Genomic DNA, 19,853 nt, shown 5'->3' on the forward strand with positions numbered 1-19,853 from the left:
CAAAAAATTGGCCGGGCGCAGTGGCTCACACCTGTAATTCCAGCACTTTGGGAGGCTGAGGCGGGCGGATCACAAGGTCAGGAGATCGAGACCATCCTGGCTAACACAGTGAAACCCCATCTCTACTAAAAATACAAAAAAAATTAGCCAGGCGTGGTGGCGTGTGCCTGTAGTCCCAGCTACTCGGGAGGCTGAGGCAAGAGAATGGTGTGAACCCGGGAGGCGGAGGTTGCAGTGAGCCGAGATTGCGCCACTGCACTCCAGCCTGGGCGACAGGGCGAGACTGTCTCAAAAAAAAAAAAAAAAAAAAGTTTGGATGGTTGGATAGATTTACCTGTGAAGACTTCTGTACGTATGTAATTGTCATAAGTCGTTTTTCCTTGTTTTTCTCTGCCACTCTGTGAGCCAAACCCTGGCAAATCTTCCAGCCCCCCTCATCTTCGGGTCTTTGCACGGATCCTCTTGCTTGGGACATTCTCCACTTACATTGGGGGAAGCCCAGTGGGCAGCCTCCCTGCAGTGCCCTAACCTCTCCCCACTGCGGTGCCGGCTTCCTGCCATGGGGCCTGACTTGCTGGACTGTCTCAGGACATGGAAACAGGGGCATCTGCATTGGGTTCACCGCCGTCATTGCTTGGCACGCTCCACAGACATTGGGATGAGCGAGTGTCCTCCCACGGCTCTGCCCCCTTCAGGCACAGTCACTGCGGGGTGTGCATCCTGCTCTTCACACCTCGTTCACTTCACAAGCTGAGCAAGCTGTCCCGTCTGCACCGGGGATGGAGCTGGGCACTGAAGACACCTCCAAGAAAAAGCAGATGAGCTCCCTGCCTCATGGTAGAGGCACTTTACTAAGAAATAAATGAAATGGCAAATTGTACCAGGGCTCTGATGAAAATGGGGTGCCCTGATAGAGAGTAAGGGGATGGGGGATTCCCAATTTCAGGAGGGTGATCAGAGAAGGCCCCTTTCGAGAGAAACCATTGCATTTTAGACCTGCAGGTTGAAAACAGCCCCGCCACTTCGGGGGCTAGAAGTAGGAAGTGACAGAGAGAGTGTGTGCAAAGGCCCTGGGGCGGGAAGGAGGTTGGTGGGTGAGAAGCAGAAACCAGTGATGGACCAGTGGGAGCACGGCTGGCCATGGCTGCAGAGGTCAGCATGGGGAGGGCTCAGGCTTTATTTAAGTGCCATGTGAAGCCACTCGAGGGTTTTAAGCAAGAGGGCGATGTGATCTCTATTTTAACATGTTCTGGAGAGAAAGCTGTCACTGCAGACTAGGGAAGGAGTGGGGCTGGGCTGGGAGAGCAAGGCTGGGCTAAGGTGCAATGTCTAGGATCTAAGAATCCTAGGAAGGGAAGAATCATGGCCAACCTCTGGGTTTCTGGCTTGATGAGTCTGCTGGGTGGTGGTGTCAGTTCCTGGGTGAAGAAGATCTCAGGGACTGGGCTGGGAGGGGGTGGGCAGGTGTGGCCCGTGCTGCTAGCACTGACCCCTCTATGCTGTGGGTGTCCACTCTGTCCACCCAGAGGGTGATGCTGTCCAGGGCATACTGAGGCCCCAGTGCCCACATGTGCCACCCCACAGATACCTGTTGATTGAAATTATTTTCACTGGCTTCATTTGGGTCAAATCCTCACCCAAGGGGGTTGGATTTGATTTTTTCTTTCTTTTTTTTTTTGAGACAAGTTCTCACTCTGTTGCCTAGGCTGGAGTGCAGTGGCGCAATCTTGGCTCACTGCAGCCTTGACTTCCCAGGCTCAGGTGATCCTCCCACCTCAGCCTCCTGAGTAGCTGGGACTACAGGTGTGTGCCACCATGCCCAGCTAATTTTTGTATTTTTAGTAGAGATGGGGTTTCACCATGTTGGCCAGGATGGTCTCGATCTCTTGACCTTGTGATCTGCCCGCCTTGGCCTCCCAAAGTGCTGGGATTACAGGCGTGAGCCACAGTGCCCGGCCTAATTTTTGTATTTTTTTTAGTAGAGACAGGGTTTCACCATATTGGCCAGGCTGGTCTCAAACTCCTGAACTTGTGATCCACCTGCCTCGGCCTCCCAAAGTGCTGGGATTATAGGCATGAGGCACTGCGCCTGACCAAAATTTAGCTTTTTAATATGGGAAATGTTTTCTATGTAAGAAATATCTGAATTTTTACTTGGTAAAGTAAAACATTTCTACATGAGGTCCATTGCCTGTCTCAAATAAATCTTAGAAATGTTCATTTTCCTAGAGACTTTAAAAAAATTCACAACCTAGAAAGAAACCAAATGGTAGTCAAGAGAAAAGACTACCCACGAACGCACAACTTTGTGAATTTTTTTTTTTTTGAGACGCAGTCTTACTCTGTCACCTAGGCTGGAATGCAGTGGCACAATCTCAGCTCACTGCAACCTCTGTCTCCAGCGATTGTCCTGCCTCAGCCTCCCGAGTAGCTACTGCCCAGCTAATTTTTTGTATTGTTTTTTAGTAGAGATGGGGTTTCACCATGTTGGCCAGGGTGGCCTCGAACTCCTGATCTCAAGTGATCCACTTGCCTTGGCCTCCCAAAGTGCTGGGATTACAGGCATGAGCCACCGCACCCGGCTAACTCTGTGAGATATTATTAGATACACAACAGGGGCTGGCTCTCTAGCTATGGGGCTTTCCTATTTCTCTATTTCATTTTCTGTAAAGCCAGAGTTTGAACTAGACCAGGGGTTCCTAGAATTTCGGATTTCACAGGTCTGGAGGCCGATCAGCATTATTGTACTATTCAAATTTTAAAACGGTATTGCCAACTTTTTTCAAGTGGAGAATTATAAAAGAAACTAGTATTTACACTTGCCATTTCCAAAGGTATATTTCAATGCTAAAAGCAGAGGAAGAACATGTCAGAAAAAGGGTCCTTCTTCAAATTGAGTTTCCAGAGGAACCCATTCCATTGCTCTTCTCTCTTGTTTTCTTTTGTTTTTGAGTCAGGGTCTTGCTCTGTCATCCAGGCTGAAGTGCACGGCTCACTGAAGCCTCAATCTCCTGGGCTCAATTGATCCTCCCCCCTCAAGCCTCTCATGTAGCTGGGACTATGGGTGTGTGCCACCACACCCAGCTAATTTTTTTTTTGGTAGTGACAGGGTCAGTGTCACTATGTTGCCCAGGCTGGTCTCGAACCCCTAGGCTCCAGCTATCTTCCCACCTAAGCCTCCCAGAGTGCTGGGATTGCAGGTATGAGCCACCTCACCCAGCTGTCTTTTCTCTTGTTTTGATGAGGACATGGAAACACTGTCATGCCTGGGCAGACTGGCTGTGGGGACCCTGGCGACCACCAGGTCCTCCTAGTCATCAGAGATCCAACACTGGCTCCAGGGTCAACTTTGGTGGAGCAGATTTAGGGTCTCACTGAGGTACCATATTGACACAAGTGTGGGGCCAGGAGTTGAGAGATTGGGGTCTGCCTGACACTGTTGCTGTGCTAATGTTCAGGGTATTGGGGTTCGGTGGTCCTGGCTGTCCTCACTCATAAAGCCACAGGCTGCCTAACATGGCCATGAGGTCTCCTCCCTCCCTGAGCACCTCACAGCAAGATGGAGTCATGCCAGTTTCTAGGCTGGAGAAAGAAGCTAGTGAGAGCAGCAGCTATGGTTGCTTTCCTCGTCCTCAGCTGGGGCAGTGGGGCCGTGAGTGTTCTGTTATGAATAAGTGAATGCAGTCACAGAAGTTCCTTCTGCCTGGGATTTTTGCCCACCAGAGACTCTGCTGGGCTTTCACCTTGCTGGAGAGATCATTCAGGAAGACTTGGGCTCTTGGGTTCCCTGAAAACTTTCCACTCCCCTACATTTTTTTTTTTTAGAGATGAAGTCTCACTCTGTCACCCAGACTGGAGTGAAGTGGTGCGATCTCGGCTCACTAAAACCTCCACCTCCCAAGTTCAAGTGATTCTCCTGCCTCAGCCTCCCGAGTAGTTGGTATTACAGGCGTGCACCACCACATCTAATTTTTTTTTTTTTTGAGACGGAGTCTCGCTCTGTTGCCAGGCTGGAGTGCAATGGCACAATCTCACCTCACTGCAACCTCTGCCTCCCAGGTTCAAGCGATTCTCCTGCCTCAGCGTCCCGAGTACCTGGGATTACAGGCTCCTGCCACCACACCTGGCTAATTTTTTTGTATTTTTAGTAGAGACAGGGTTTTACCATATTGGCCAGGATGGTCTCAAACTCTTAACCTGAAGTGATCCGCCCACCTCAGCTTCCCGAAGTGCTGGGATTACAGGTGTGAGCCATGGTGCCCGGCCCGCACTCCCTTACTTATTGCCGGTTAGACCATACCAGATGCTTATCCAGCGATGAACATGCTTACCACACATTTCGACTCTAAGTTGAGGGGGGGAATAAAGCTAGGTATACCCATATGTATTTAATGTTGATATAAAATAAAGCTCATCTCCAAGCTACTTCAAGGTATGGGATTGTTTTGTCTCTGAGTTATGGGGAGTGGTCCACATTCTGAAGGCAAGTTCTGTTCCTTCTCCTCTGCAAATTCTTTAGTCTCATTCTGGAAGCCTCTCCTTTCTCAGATTCACTGGAAAGCAGGCATCACCACTTAGCTGGGAAGCCCTTCTTCTTGCTGTGTGGCGGGAAGAACTTTGAGTTAGGGAGGTCCTGGGTTGACTGCGAGACCCTCACATTGCCCTTAGCTACCTCGGCCCAGCAGATGAGCCCCTCTGTGCTCCAGTTCCTCTTGTGGGGAGGACAGCTGTTCAGTAAAGGTTCAACCTTGTCCAAAGAGAAGTCTGGCCTTTTTTCCAGCTTTGCAGTAGCCGAGAGGCCCTTGGCATGCTGTGCCTGGTGAGAATGCCTTTGTTTAGCTGGGGGCCTTGGGCCCTGCTGGACAGTCTAGGCAAACAACATGATTTATGCTGGGGGTCTCGGGCCACACAGGATGGCTCCACCTCTGGAGGGGCTGGACACTGAGGCCACCATGTACACATGATTAACCCCCAGTAAAACTGTGGACGCCAAGGCTCGGGCGAGCTTCCCTGGTTGGCGATACTCCACGCGAGCTGGTGCGCACTGTCACCGGGAGAAGCCAGCGCGCCTCAGGGCTCCACGGGGAGAGGACGGCTGGCAGCTCTGAGCAGAGCTCACTGTCTCCTGGATGGCCCCGCCTGTGCATCTTGTCCTGATGCTGATTTTCGTCAGTGTCCATTCACTGTCATAATTGTAGCCATGTGTCCGACAGCTTTACTCACCTCCGCGAGTCCTTAGAGGGAACTCTTGAGTCTGGGGGTGGTCGGAGACTCCGGGTGGGCCCCATGTCCTTCCTCTGCCCCTCATGCCAGTCTCACGCCGACCTCTGGGCCTTTAATTATGATGTCAATTTTCTGTGGCCGGCTTTTTATTTTACTCTCTTTGAAACTCACAAAGAAGCAATCCCGAAAGAAGAAACCTTCAGGTTTCCCGGCAAAGCATTTGCTAGAGAATCACCTGGGCTCTGACAGCACTGGAAACAAGGCAGCTTCTCACAAGTCATCTGATAGCAACACGTGATATACGTGACTGTTTGCTTTAGCTCAAGCCCCGGGGTCAGCCTTGGTTTTGTGGGCTGTGGGGCCACGTGGGTCTAAAGAGGCTCCAGCCTCAGCATGGATTCCTGTTTGAAAGGGGGAGGTGACCCTGCTCTAAGCCTCAGGCATGGCACTCACTCTGGGGGTCACTCTTTGATTGAGGACCCATTTTCTTTTCTTTTTTTTTTTTGAGATGGAGTCTCGCTCTGTCACCCAGGCTGGAGTGCAGTGGTGCCATCTTGGCTCACTGCAAGCTCTTCCTCCCGAGTTCACACCATTCTCCTGCCTCAGCCTCCTGAGTAGCTGTGACTACAGGCGCTCGCCACCACACCCGGCTAATTTTTTGTATTTTTAGTAGAGACGGGGTTTCACCGTGTTAGCCAGGATGGTCTCGATCTCCTGACCTCGTGATCCGCCTACCTTGGCCTCCCAAAGTGCTGGGATTACAGGCGTGAGCCACTGCGCCCGGCCGATTGAGGACCCATTTTCGACAGGCACCTAAACACCCAAGAAGTACCTGGCCGACGGGCTCACCTCCGTTGCATTAGACATGGAAGCTCCGGCTCAGGGCAGCGCACAGAGGGGAACCCAAGGGAGAGTCAGCAGGGGGCTCGCCAGCAGGAAGGGAGCCTTGTTTTGGAGGCAGAAATGAAGATGGATGAGGTCGCCACACCTGAGAAAGGGAGGGAGGGAGGAGCGGGAGAGAATGTCAGCCTTTGGCTTCTCAGTGTTATGCTTGAGCGCCAGGATCCGGCCTAATCCTCCCCTTGCTTGGCACCCCCGCTGATCCATTTTCTGATTCGGGGGTGGCAGGTGTGTGTGTGAATGTGAGTGACACTTCTGGGAGGCAGAAGCACCTGAGCAGCGCTGTTGGCTGTAAAGTGCCCATTTAGCATCTCTGGGGCTCCCAGGCACTGGTTCTCCTCATTCCCCCTCCACGATTCTTTTTCCATTACAGCTGGGCTGCGTGTTCATTCACCAACAGTATCTGTTACTGGTTGCTTTCATTACAGAAATTAAGAAGATAGGTCAAAAAACTCTTGGATTGCCAGGTGTGGTGGCACAGGCCTGTGGTCCTAGCTACTTGGGAGGCTGAGGCAGGAGGATTGCTTGAGCCCAGGAGTCTGAGGCCAGCCTGGGCAACAAGACCCCATCTCTAAAAACAAAAAAGGCCCCAAAACATAAACAAAAACCCCTCTTGGATTGGCCAGTAATCAATGTTACATATTATCCTATAAAAGTACACAAATCAGTACACCTGGGCCAGCCCCAGCTTGTTTATTTACCTGCGTACTTCTTTTTCCTGTTTTTAAATACAATTCCAGATTTGTTGAAAATCAGGGCTCCCCTTCTGTGCCCTTACTGTGTATTTCTAAAAGCCCCTCAAGAGCAACCACCCTACACCAGACATGACCAGGAAGACCTGTAAGTAGGAAAACAGGAATTCTAGAGATTATGGAGTTTTTATGTGCCCCCCGCCTCCACCCCCAAGTTCTGTGGAATTTACATCACGATTTCTTTTGTTTTTTTTTTTTTTGAGAAGGAGTCTCGCTCTTTCACCCGGGCTGGAGTGCAGTGGCGCGATCTCGGCTCACTGCAAGCTCCGCCCCCTGGGGTTCACGCCATTCTCCTGCCTCAGCCTCCCGAGTAGCTGGGACTACAGGCGCCTGCCACCTCGCCCGGCTAATTTTTTGTATTTTTAGTAGAGACGGGGTTTCACCGTGTTAGCCAGGATGGTCTCAATCTCCTGACCTTGTGATCCGCCCACCTCGGCCTCCCAAAGTGCTGGGATTACAGGCGTGAGCCACCGCGCCCGGCCTACATCACGCTTTTCATACGAAGCAGAAAGTCTTATGAGAGTAGGGGGCACTCGGCTTCCAGTCAGTTTGGGCCCATCTCTGCACCTCTAGGTCTATTCCCTTCTCTAAAAAAGGAGCTGAATTAAGCTTAGTACATTTCAAACTTTTTGACAGTGGAATCCATTTTTTTTTCCTCCAAATGAAATCTTATATAAACTACATGTTAAATAAGAGCTGAATTTTTGATAATTTTATAGGTTCACATGAGTAATATAATGAGAACAGAGGCTAATGTGTTGGTGGTCTCCAAAGTGCCGAAATTTAGCATGTTTGTTTAAAAAAATGCTGACGTTTTATAAAATCTAAACTTACCTAAAAACAAAAGCCTCAGGCTGGGCACGGTGGCTCACACCTGTAATCCCAGCACTTTGGGAGGCCGAGGCGCACGGATCACGAGGTCATGAATTCGAGACCAGCCTGGCCAACGTGGTGAAACCCCGTCTCTACTACATGTACAAAAATTAGCTGGGTGTGGTGGCACATGCCTGTAATCTCAGCTACCTGGTGGGCTGAGACAGGAGAATCGCTTGAGCCCGGGAGGCGGAGGTTGTGGTGAGTCAAGATTGAGCCACTGTACTCCAGCCTGGGCGACAGAGTGAGACTCCGTTTCAAAAAAAAAAAAAAAGTTTTATAAAATCTAAACTTATTTAAAAACAAAAGCCTCAGGCTGGGCGTGGTGGCTCACGCCTGTAATCCCACACTTTGGGAGACCAAGGCAGGCAGATCACCTGAGGTCAAGAGTTCGAGACCAGCCTGGCCAACATGGTGAAACCCCGTCTCTACTAAAAATATAAAATTAGCTGGGTGTGGTGGTGGGTGCCTGTAATCCCAGCTACTCCAGAGGCCGAGGCAGAAGAATTGCTTAAACCTAGGAGGCGGAGGTTGCAGTGAGCTGAGGTCGCGCCATTGCACTCCAGCCTGGGCGACACAGTGACACTGTCTCAAAAACAAAACAAGACGAAACAAAACAAAAAAACAATAGCCTCCGAGGAACGGGAACCACTGGACTGGAATCAAGCTCTTCTGGTTCTGGGGCCAAGTGCACCATCACAGCCCACAGCTGTCACAGCTATCCCTTGACACTGTCTCCATAGAGGCTGCTTCCCCAATGCAACATTGGGGCTGAGCATGGGCTCCGGGTGGCCCTGGGTGTCTCCATGGGGCAATGGTCATGAAGGACAGACCCTGGGGCCCATGACCGTGGTCACCCCTCGACCTCGCAGGGCCCGGAGTTCTCCCGTGTCAAGCGGTGGTGAATGCAGATGCAAGGGTTTCACCTGGAGTTCAGGATAAGAAGGAAACACTTTTTACCTGAGGAAGGTGAGCCCCTTTCAGTGATCAGGCCCAGAGGCACCGGAATGAGACAGCAGCCACGCCCCCCTCCTGCCTTGGGAGATCGTCTCCTGAAACCTGCTGTGTGGGCTCCAGACTGGCACCAATAGCTACGCATGCACCTAACAATGCCACGTTGGACACAGTAACTCGTGGCCTGTAGTTCAACAATGTATAGCCAATCACTCACCAAGTGTTTCTCTCAACCAATGAGAACTAACCAAGTGTTTCTGTCAACCAATGAGAACTCCGGAAAAACAACTTGAGTAATTGCCCCTTTCCAGATCCGTCCTTTTTTCCTTTAAATGCTTAAGCCTCTCTTTTTCTCCTCCAGAGCATTTCTCAAGGCAACTTGGAAGTGTTTCCCAGGCTGCAGCTCTCAACCTTGGCCCAAATAAGCTCTCTCCCTGTATTTTCTTTTTGAGACAAGGTCTTGCTCTGTCGCCCAGGCTGGCGTGCAGCAGTGAGATGGTGGTTCACTGCAGTCTCAACCTTTTGGGTTCAAGTGATCCTCCCACCTCAGCCTCCTGAGTAGCTGGGATTACAGACATGAGCCGTGGGGCCTGGCCTCTCCCTATATTAATTTGCCTCAGTTTCTTCCTTTAGGTTGACAATACCATAACTTCACACTGTCCACCTGGGTGTGTTCCTATGGCCTGGCATGGTGGTAAGGGCATCACTGTCCCCCTGGGGGGTGTTCCTATGGCCTGGTATGGTGGTAAGGGCATCACTGTCCACCTGGGTGTGTTCCTATGGCCTGGCATGGTGGTAAGGGCATCACTGTCCCCCTGGGGGGTGTTCCTATGGCCTGGCATGGTGGTAGGGGCATCAGTGTCCACCTGGGGGGTGTTCCTATGGCCTGGCGTGGTGCTGCGGGCATGTCCCCAGGCCCTCCCCTGTGTTCACCGTCACCCATGATGCTACCCATCTAGAAGGCATTTCCACCATGTAACATGATGGTCGGGGCTTGGACCCCAGGCCACACTGCTTGGGTTGAAACCTGGCTCCACTCAGTATTTGTGTGACCTCGGGCAAGTGACTTCACCTTTGTGTACCTCAGTTTCCTCATTTGTGAATGAGGATAAGGGTAGTAAATTATTTGGTGGGTTGTGAGAACTAAGTAAGTTAACCCAGGGAAATGAGGCACCCGCCACAGCTCCTGGCATAAAGGCAGTGGTAAGAAATATGAGTTCTCCTTGTCATTACTGCTGACGGGTGCTGCCAACCCTCACGGAAGGAGACACAAAGCCAGTACAGTTTTGCCTTTATGATTCTTGCCACCCCAAAATAGCAGCAGCATGCAGCTGGGCTGAAATCACAGCGTGCCTCTGTGAGTGAGTCCTCGGGAACTCTCGTGCTGTAGGAAGCTACTAACACCAGGTTTCCTCCAATTTTAAGATGGGGGATAAGGACCCAGCGGGCGAACATCTAGTCTGCGGAAACATCGATCTGAGTAGCGGCACAGGATGTGAAGTCTTCTGGCTGGCGTGTCCACTTTTAGGTGGAAGTGGGGTGTGTGTAGTTCTTCGAAACAGCCAGCAAAGTTACCGGACCCTTGGGCGAAGGCCACACTCTGCCTGGGTCTCAGCCTTGTCCACGTGCCCCAGCTGCGGAGAGTGACGGCGTCTGCACCTCTGTCAGTGTGAAGGGAGCACAGACGCCACTGGGTAGAGAAGGAAGCTAAGGACAAAGCTTGCCCTCCCACGCCAGCCGGCATGCTGACCACACGCAGCTATGGAGAGGTGAGGTTATAACCACGACACGAGGAGATAACGCTTTAGTCCTGTTTCCACGGGCTTCTCGCAAGAGCCATCAGCGAGGATAATGATCTCTCCACTGAGGAGGAGGTGGGCGAACTAGGATCCCAAATTCATACTTTCAGCAATTCCCTATTTTCAAGACTTTCATTTCTATAAATTGTATTGATTCAGCTTTTCTTACTCAAAAAAGCCCCAAAACCCAAACCAAACCAAGAGGTGGTCTATAAAAAGTCACACTGCCTTTTCCACTAACTAAGTAAAAAATCAGTGGATAGACTTAGCTTTGAACAGCTGTGGCTGGCATCTGGCGCGGCCAGCGCCCCAGGCGGGCTGGATGGAGATGGCCAGCTCCTCCGCAGTCAGCGTCCCTGTGTGTGGGTGGCCCTGACCTAACGGGAACCCCATAACGTCAGAGCCAGCTTGCTCAACACCAGGGCTAAATTTAGTTTCATGATGAGCAATAAAATTCACATGTTCTTTATTTAGTCCATATGATACACCGTTTTTTAGAGTTTTTGAAAATTAGATAAAAGAGCATATTAAATGGCAAGTGTATGAAGTTTCTCTTCATAAACAATGTCAAAACAAAAAGTTCTGAATTACAAAATGTTAAAAAATATGTCGGTACTTAACATTTCACTAATGCATAAAGTTACAGATATTTTCTAAAGAAAAATAATTGTGCCACTTACCTATATTTGCTGTTTCTATGAACTTTTTTATTCTGTACATAGGACATTTTGTACAAAATATGAAGTCTACATTTTTATTACTTATTACCATAAAACAAAGATACAATGTATGTACAATATTAAAAGGAAGCCATACTAAAGCCACACTAAAAAGACACTTGGAATAGTGACATTTCTGATGTACAGATACATTTTGGAAAGAGTGAAGATGCCAAACGCAGAACTTTATGAAGAAAAACAGTCACCGGTTTATTTTCAATGTAGTACTTTTGAAATCAGTTTGGTACAGAATAAACAGTCTCTATACAATGATATGTAAGCTGACAATTAGCACAGGAGTCCGAGTACTACCTAGGGAAACTGTAGGAGGCCAAAATATTAAGTAATACTCTTGCCAAAGAAAATTAGTTTCTCTGAAAACTTTTATTTTTCTTTTTGGTGAGTGTTTGTCTTCAATAAAGAGCAGAAAGAAAACCTAGACAAAAAGATGTTCTTACACACTGAGCTTTACACAGTCACCCAAACGTTGAGATTTTGCTTTTTCCCTAGGGCGAAAAGAGTCTTCCCAGAAACCTCTCTCACAAACATACCGAACATCCAAAACCAAGGATATTTGAGAATCTATCAGCTAAAGACGGAAGTTCAAACAATGGTATATCAAAATACACAAGACGCTGCTTTATACAAGAAAAAGCACCCTTTTTCCCTCAAAAGGAGAAGGCATCTAAACTGTTTTTTAATGATAGTTTTCATAATGGTAAAATGGAGAGATACTTGTCAAGTTTCTCAGGAAGTATTCATCTCACAAAGCGGACTTGTCCACTTTTAGCTGGGGCAATCTTCGAATTTCATACCTGCACTTGCTCTTAACACAAGAAGTCCCCTCCCCCCAGGTGATTTTCCTCCAAGACACGAGGACAGAAGCATTGCCAGTGGCTTGAAATGACAGCAGTGGGCAGCAGGTACTAGAGCTGCACAAGGAGCAGTGTCTGCTTCTCACAATCTTTGAAAGGATACCCGAGACCTCGATGAAAAAACAGATCCTAAAATAAGCCATATTTTGTCTTTTATGCCTCAAGACACTTAACATTAAGTTATATAATCTTATGCCAGAGATGAAAGAAACTAGATCACGTGTTTAGAATAGCAGTACACATCTCAAGTAGCTTTCAAGCAGGATAAATAAGTCAAAATACTGGCCACCCTGAGAGAAATAAAGAATAGACAAAGCACTAAGTTTAAAGATTTTTCTCCTTGTGCTATTCCATCTAAAACAAAAGCTCAGTACATGCAAGGAACTCTGTGGAATACATAGCAGCATTTGAAGACCGATGAAAACTCAGACACTGTATTTTCCTTACGAGGTGCTGATAACGTGAGCTCTTTTCAACAGAAAGAGCTCCACTGAACATCACCCTCGCTGGTGCCTCCTCCAAGCTCTCAGAACCGCACTGCAGCCTTCAGTGAAGGCAGCGGCAGTGCCGGCCCCGTGCAATGCTGTTGTGTTACTTTATGCTCAAAGGCAGCTGCAGTTTGCATTAGGCTAAGAACTGGCTTAACTCAAAATGATTTTGCTCTAATTTTCCATAAAATGTGGAATTCTTAGAGACTATAATTTTATTAATTCAAGAGCCTTGTTGAAGGGCAACAATGTTTAAGTTGATGGAAACGAAATCTGCAAATAAAAATATGAACACATAATTTTTAAACTCCAATTTCTGTCAAGGTAGACAGAGCAAGCTCTTTTAAGATAAATTTCAGAGCAATCTCTTTTAAAATAAATGTCTTCTACAAGCTTACTCCTGGAATCCTGGAGTACCACAGACTTGGAAATATGGCTTTAGGTACACTCAAGAGAAGGAGACACGGTATTCATGTCACTCATCAAAGTGAAGAGACCCCTTAGAAAATACCAGCGGCTGAGGATTGTCATTTGCCCAGTACGTTGTGTGAGAACTCGAAAGGAAAGAGCCATTTCACTGAGATTGAAAAACAAACAAATGAGAACTGCTGGCGTAACAATCACGTGGAAACTATTTCAAAGGCTGTCAAGTCTTAAAAAATAGGTCATATTGTTTAAAGTGTTCCTTTGATTTGGGAAACACTGATGTGATCACAGAACCACCTATGTTAAAAGACCCTAAGTTCCAACTGGGAGAACATGAAGACGAAGGGCAGGGTGCTTTCCTATCGCTCTGACTGTGAAATCGTCTGACTTGGACTACGCTGGGGTGGCGACGACACTGTGAGGACACCGTCGTCAACCCGCGGCTCTGCCAGCGGGCTCTGGGAAGTCACCATTGTTTGAACTCCTGATCTCGTGCTGAGGCGGACGCACGTTAGTGCCGACAGAACGGGGTCCAAGAAAGCTTTGAGTGTAACTGATTGGTATGGCACAGAAAGTATGTATTTTCTACAGAATCCAGAAAAGAACTGGCGGGCCCAGCCCCGACGCGGCGCCCCGGAGGCTAGCGGCCGTCCTGGGAGGCCAGCTCATCGGCCCTGCAGTGAGCTTCCAAGGCTTTCTTGGTGTGGGGGTCCTGAGGCAGCTCGGACTTGCGGCGTGCAAGAGGACGGTCCTTCTTCGGATCTTTCTGTGCCTGGAATTAGAAATGCAATGGTGTTGGCTACAAACTAAGCTATCTGAGAAGCAAGCTTACTTCTGAGGTGGAAGTCAAAGGATAACCGCGAGGCACGTGTGCCTCACCCATTCGCTGTCGGCACCCCGGCCACAGGGAAACGGCAATGTCTTATCATGGAAATTCGCCAAAAATATCTCGCTACTAAAAATCGTGACTCGTGTGAGGACCTGTGTGTTCAATACCGGCATTCTGGTCTTCTGAAATGTGCAGTGCTTGTACAAAGGACTCAGTACCTCTAAATTGCAGAATTCATGCATTTTAGTAAATCTCCTAAGTAACCTCCTATTTCATAAATGTCATTAAAGCCATTTCATGGGCATGTCCCCTACAGAAGCATTTCAAGAAGCAGAAATTTCCTCCTGGGCGCGGTGGCTCACACCTGTAATCCCAGCACTTTGGGAGGCCGAGGCGGGCAGATCACGAGGTCAAGAGTTCAAGACCAGCCTGACCAATATAGTGAAACCCCGTCTCTACTAAAAATACAAAAATTAGCTGGGTGTAGTGGCACGCGCCTGTAATCCCAGCTGCTTGAAAGGCTGGGGCAGGAGAATCGCTTGAACCCGGGAGGCGGAGGTTGCAGTGAGCCGAGATTACACCACTGCATTCCAGCCTGGGCGACAGGGCGAGACTCCGTCTCAAAAAAAAAAAAAAAAAAAGAGACGCAGAAATTTCCTTGCAGGTAAAGAAAAAGAATGAATGAAAAACATATTTAAATTGGATTTCAAACTTCTATCAAATTGAAAAAAATATATACTCTCTTCTCCAATCCATTGTCTTTCTAAAGTCTAGGAAATTTTGGTTTCACTCAAAAAAAAAAATTAAGTGAATCCGATTTTTGCATGAGGACTTGGATAACTGTATCTGCAATAAAAGGGAAACTTAATTTAGAGAGTTTACATATCAAAAGCATCCATTTCCATGAATAAACACACAATTCAGTTTAAAAGTAGAGACACTGTATTAATACCAATATTTTGAAACAAAACAATAAACCATCTAAATCACCCAAACATGAAGTATATGCCAGAAGACTGACTGCCAATTAGTTAGCAACTTTTCTGGATAAAGTTTCTTAACCAGAATTAAGTCTTCCTTTTTGTTCAGTGTATTGAAAAAGACTAAGTTACTTTTGTGGATGTCTAGCAGACAAAATTTAAGTCAGCCATTTGACAACAAAAAGAACATAAGCGTAAAAACGCCGTACAGATTCCAGGTGTCTGATTTTGATATGGATGTAAAATACATTTTCCTTCGCTTTAATGAAAAATTCAAGGACCTGCAGAAGTCCTGAATGTAAAGTTCAAATTTTTGCTAAGTGTTTCTCAGCAGGGTTCTTTGCAAATTTATCCATGAAAACAGCAATAATGTCAAGGTTTAAAAAGAATTTTGTGTCACATCACTTTAGGATTATTTCTAGAAATCTTATTTGAATATTAACATTCACTCATGGTAGGGGCAGGACTTTTGGTTTCTTTTTCCCTGGAGACCAGCGTGAGGGCTTTAGGAGAATCATCCACCTCTGGAGATGGTGAAGGTCACGGTCCCCTCGCCCATCACGGTACTTGCAAGAGCCTGTTAACATGTGAGGATGTAAAGCCTGTCTACCTTCACCCCATGAGAAACTCAGAGGTGAGATTCTACCCTGAATTTCATGCCCATTCTATGCTGATCTGTAAAACAAAGTGAAGCAAAACAAAACCAAGATTTTTATATACTTGAAATATGTAATTACAGCTGAAATAGGCACTCCAAAGAGAAGAAACATATTCATAGAAAAAGGCAACAGTAAAAAGCTCGGAGCTGGAACCAGTGAAAGCAAACTGAGAACACAAACATGACCCCAGAGCTTCTGAAAGGACAGAAAACCGGTGGCCATATCTGGGCCTTTCTGCTTACACGTTTTAAATTGATGTGCAAAGCAGAGAATAATTTTACCATCCACAAGGCAAAAAAATGAGAACAGCAGGAGGCAGGGAAAATAAGACAGCATGCAGATGGCGGGCTGATGAATGGCCTGGCAGAGGGGATGTGCAGGTGAACATGCTGGCAGGGGCGGAGCGGACCACAGGAGACACAAGTCAGAGAGAGGTGGCCTCTCTTCTGCAGCCCACGGGCAGACCCGGAAGGCTCAATGTAAACCGTAAATGCTGAAAGAACACCAGGGATTGTGCATACATGGCTATGCAAGTTTTCTTCCCCTTATAAAGGTGTAAGTTCAAACTTTACTACTTAATTTGAGATAGAAATAATCAACATTTCTTAAGGGACCAAACTTCTTTAAAATTTTTTTATTTTTATTTTTATTAGAGACAGGGTCTCTGTCACCCAGGCTGGAATGCAGTGGCGTGATTACAGCTCACTGCAGACTCGAACTTCTGGGCTTCAGGGATCCTCCTGCCTCAGTCTCCTGGAGTAGCTAGGACTACAGGCATGCACCACATGCCTGGCTATTTTTTTTTTTTCTTTTTCTAGAGATGAGGTCTTGCTGAGTTGCCCAGGCTGGTCTCAAACTCCTGGCCTCCAGCAATTCTCCTGCCTTGGCCTCCCAAAGTGTTGGGATTACAGGTGTGAGCCATGGTGTCCAGCTGCCAAATTTCTTTCTTTTTAAAAATTATTTTATTTTTGACACAGAGACTCGCTCTGTCACCCAGGTGGAGTGCAATGGTGCAACCTCGGCTCACTGCAACCTCTACCTCCTGGGTTCAAGCGATTCTCTTGCCTCAGCCTCCCAAGTAGCTGGGATTACAGGTGCCTGCCACCATGTCTGGCTAATTTTTTGTTATTTAGTAGAGATGGGGTTTCACCATGTTGGTCAGGCTGGTCTCGAACTCCTGACCTCAGGTGATCTGCCCGCCTCGGCCTCCCAAAGTGCTGGGATTACAGGCGTCTGCCATTGTGCCCAGCCTCCCAGCCGCCAAATTTCTTTCTTTGTTTTGATCATCACAGGCTGGAATGACATGGACAAAAGGGAAAATACTTCATGTCCACGTTAACTCGTCAATTCTTCTCCTGGAGAACAGGGCTTCAATGTGCTCTACACGTTGAGAAATGAGAGCCTGCACTGCCCACCTTCCGTCTCTCTACACCTTCCTTACTTGCGTGGTTGACACTGCTTTTCTCCCGACCAACTGTTAAAAATGAGAATTGCAAACATTTTAAATGTCTATAATGTAAATGTCATTCACATGATATTTGCTAGTTTTCTTTGAATGTTCTGTATAGGGTTATACTAGTTTCTTGAAGGAAATGTAAATAAAGGATAGGTAAATACATGGTTGAATTTCTCCACAAAAATCCAGCCTACTCCATCCATCAGCATCAGAGCCTGCTTCCCACTCTCCAGCTATTCCTTCAACTACCTTTCACACCTCTCCCTACCCAACACTCACATCATCTCAAAGAAATGTGAAACTATTTTGGAAAAATAAAGTTAGCTGAAAATAAAATTAAAAAGGCACTGAATATATTGTCGTCATCGTGGCCCGACCGCTTTCCGGAGACTGAAGTCGAAGGCCGTGAGTCAGCCGTAATGGCAGGTGAAGAAATTAATGAAGACTATCCGGTAGAAATTCACGAGTATTTGTCAGCGTTTGAGAATTCCATTGGTGCTGTGGATGAGATGCTGAAGACCATGATGTCTGTTTCTAGAAATGAGTTGTTGCAGAAGTTGGATCCACTTGAACAAGCAAAAGTGGATTTGGTTTCTGCATACACATTAAATTCAATGTTTTGGGTTTATTTGGCAACCCAAGGAGTTAATCCTAAGGAACATCCAGTAAAACAGGAATTGGAAAGAATCAGAGTATATATGAACAGAGTCAAGGAAATAACAGACAAGAAAAAGGCTGGCAAGCTGGACAGAGGTGCAGCTTCAAGATTTGTAAAAAATGCCCTCTGGGAACCAAAACCGAAAAATGCATCAAAAGTTGCCAATAAAGGAAAAAATAAAAGTTAACTTTTTGGTGTTGATGTACACATATTCAAAAAGTACATCTTTTTTTTCCCCCCCACAAAATAATTCTGTGGCAGGGCAAGGTTTAAATGTGTTTCTTATTAATATGTAAATTTACAGTAAATATGTAAAACTAAGTACTTGCCTCTGCAAAGATCATTATCTTTATTGATTTGCACTGAGGATTTTAACATTGTGATATATTATATATTTATAATTTACCATCTCTTTTGATGAGACTCTTATTTCTTTATATAGGTCTTGCAAGTACCATTTTATAAGCAGCTGTGAAATTTAAGTGAAATGTTCTTTGTAAACATTTGTACTATTTTAAATGAATAATGACCTTATGAAGTATGCTGTCTATAGGCTGAAATTATAGGTACATCTGTTTTCACTACATGACATTAAGAAAGCATGAAATGACTTAAATGTTCATTTTTTTCTGTATAGACACTTTATCATGTTTTCATGATTTTAGGAATTACTGCTTTGTTGGTATTCAAAGTGTGAAACTAAAACTTTATGGTTGTACTTTAATTCTTGGCATGTTGCCTCTATGTCCCATTTAAAATAAAATACATTCTCATTAACTTTAGATGGGAAATAAGGTTGTATGTTGATGGATGAATTTTGGCATGATGACTGTACTCTCAATAAAGGCTGAAAATGTTGTAAAAAAAAAAAAAAAAAAAAAAACAAAAAAAAAGGCACTGAATATAATAAAATGACTATAAATAAAAACCAAAAAAGCTTAATTTTTAGCTATAGTTTATCAATGTGGTCACCAAATTGTGCACATTTTTCCTGCATCCTGGTACCTTTTTTTTTTTTTTAATTTTGAGAGTCCGAGTCTGGCTCTGTCACCCAGGCTGGAGGGCAGTGGTGCGATCATAGCTCACTGCAGCCTTGAACTGATACCTTCTTTTTGCTTTAACAGTAGTGCTTTTTGGAATTTCCGGAAAACAACTCCAAACATTTTTCAACTTAAGAAAAGTTTATTGGCTGGGTGTGGTGGCTCATGCCTGTAATCCCAGCACTTTGGGAGGCCAAGGCAGGCAGATCACTTGAGACCAGGAGTTTGAGACCAGCCTAGCCAACATGGTAAAACTCCGTCTCTGCTAAAAACACAAAAATCAGCTGAGTGTGGTGATGCCGGTAGTCACCACTGCTTGGGAGGCTGAGGTGGGCGGATTGCTTGAGTCCAGGAGGCCGAGGCTGCAGTGAGCCAAGATTGTGCCACTGCATTCCAGCCTGGGTGTCAGAGCAAGACCCTGTCTCAAAAAACAAACAAACAAACAAACAAAAGCCAGAATTTATCATTTCAAATATTATACCTAGAGACTGCACTTCATAAATACCTTCATCTGGATAGGTTGAATTCAACTGAATTCAATTGATTCAGCTGATCCACAGAAATCTACAAGGAATCAGGCCAGGCACAGGGCCTCACACCTGTAATCTCAGCACTCCAGGAGGCTGAGGTAGGAGGATCGCCTGAGCCCAGGAGGTTGGGGCTGCAGTGTGCTGTGATCACGCCACTGCACTCCAGCCTGGGTGACACAGTGAGACCCTGTCTCCAAAAACAAACAAAAGCTATAAGAAGTCTTGGAATTGCATAGTGTTATTAGTCTTCCAGCTTTGTTCTTTTTCACAGTTGTTTTGGCTATTCTAGATCCTTTGCATTTCCATGTGAATTTCAGAATTAGCTCTCTCAGCTTCTTGAGGATAAAACGCCTGCTGAGATTCTAATGGAGAGTACGTTAATCTGGGGAAAACAAACATCCCAATGATGCTGAGTCTTCTGACTCAGGAACATAATTCACAGAGATCTAAGGATGAGGCGAGGGAGTCGCTGCTGTAAGAATATCAGTCACACAAGAAACCCGGTGACAGAACACAATTTCAAGAATTGTGAAAACAAGGAAGCAGATATGCTGCAGGAGTTCTCCAACAACTGTCCTGCCTGTGTGTGTATTTAGAACTAGACAAGTGGATGACCACAGGACCAGTTCCTTCCTGTCACTGTATAAGGTAACCCTCCCAGGAGGGGACGTGCCCCTTTCCAAGGGCAGTGG

The 19,853-nt window shown here is 46.5% G+C and overlaps 2 protein-coding genes across 17 annotated transcripts in view; one reads left to right on the plus strand and one right to left on the minus strand.

Annotated features, from left to right (window-relative positions):
- Positions 1–10,943: 10,943 nt before the first annotated feature.
- Positions 10,944–19,853, minus strand: part of PPP2R5C (protein phosphatase 2 regulatory subunit B'gamma) — a 169,722-nt gene continuing 160,812 nt past the window's right edge. For 13 of the 16 annotated variants that reach the window (XM_055288138.1, XM_063643877.1, XM_055288130.2 and 10 more), the window contains one exon: positions 10,944–13,781. In XM_055288138.1, the coding sequence (XP_055144113.1) occupies positions 13,650–13,781 (132 nt within the window). In that variant the 3' untranslated portion in view covers positions 10,944–13,649. Of the gene's footprint in view, positions 13,782–15,510; positions 16,952–19,853 lie in introns of those variants that run through there. The other 3 variants (XM_055288128.2, XM_063643873.1, XM_063643872.1) reach the window with 2 other exon arrangements.
- On the plus strand, positions 17,295–18,484 carry LOC129487432 (nuclear nucleic acid-binding protein C1D). Its single transcript, XM_055288155.2, has one exon. It carries the CDS (start codon positions 17,353–17,355, stop codon positions 17,776–17,778), a length of 426 nt encoding a protein of 141 aa, XP_055144130.1. The 5' UTR covers positions 17,295–17,352; the 3' UTR covers positions 17,779–18,484.

The sequence above is a fragment of the Symphalangus syndactylus genome, chromosome 8 (genome assembly GCF_028878055.3).
Source record: "Symphalangus syndactylus isolate Jambi chromosome 8, NHGRI_mSymSyn1-v2.1_pri, whole genome shotgun sequence".
Classification (NCBI taxonomy): Eukaryota; Metazoa; Chordata; class Mammalia; order Primates; family Hylobatidae; genus Symphalangus; species Symphalangus syndactylus.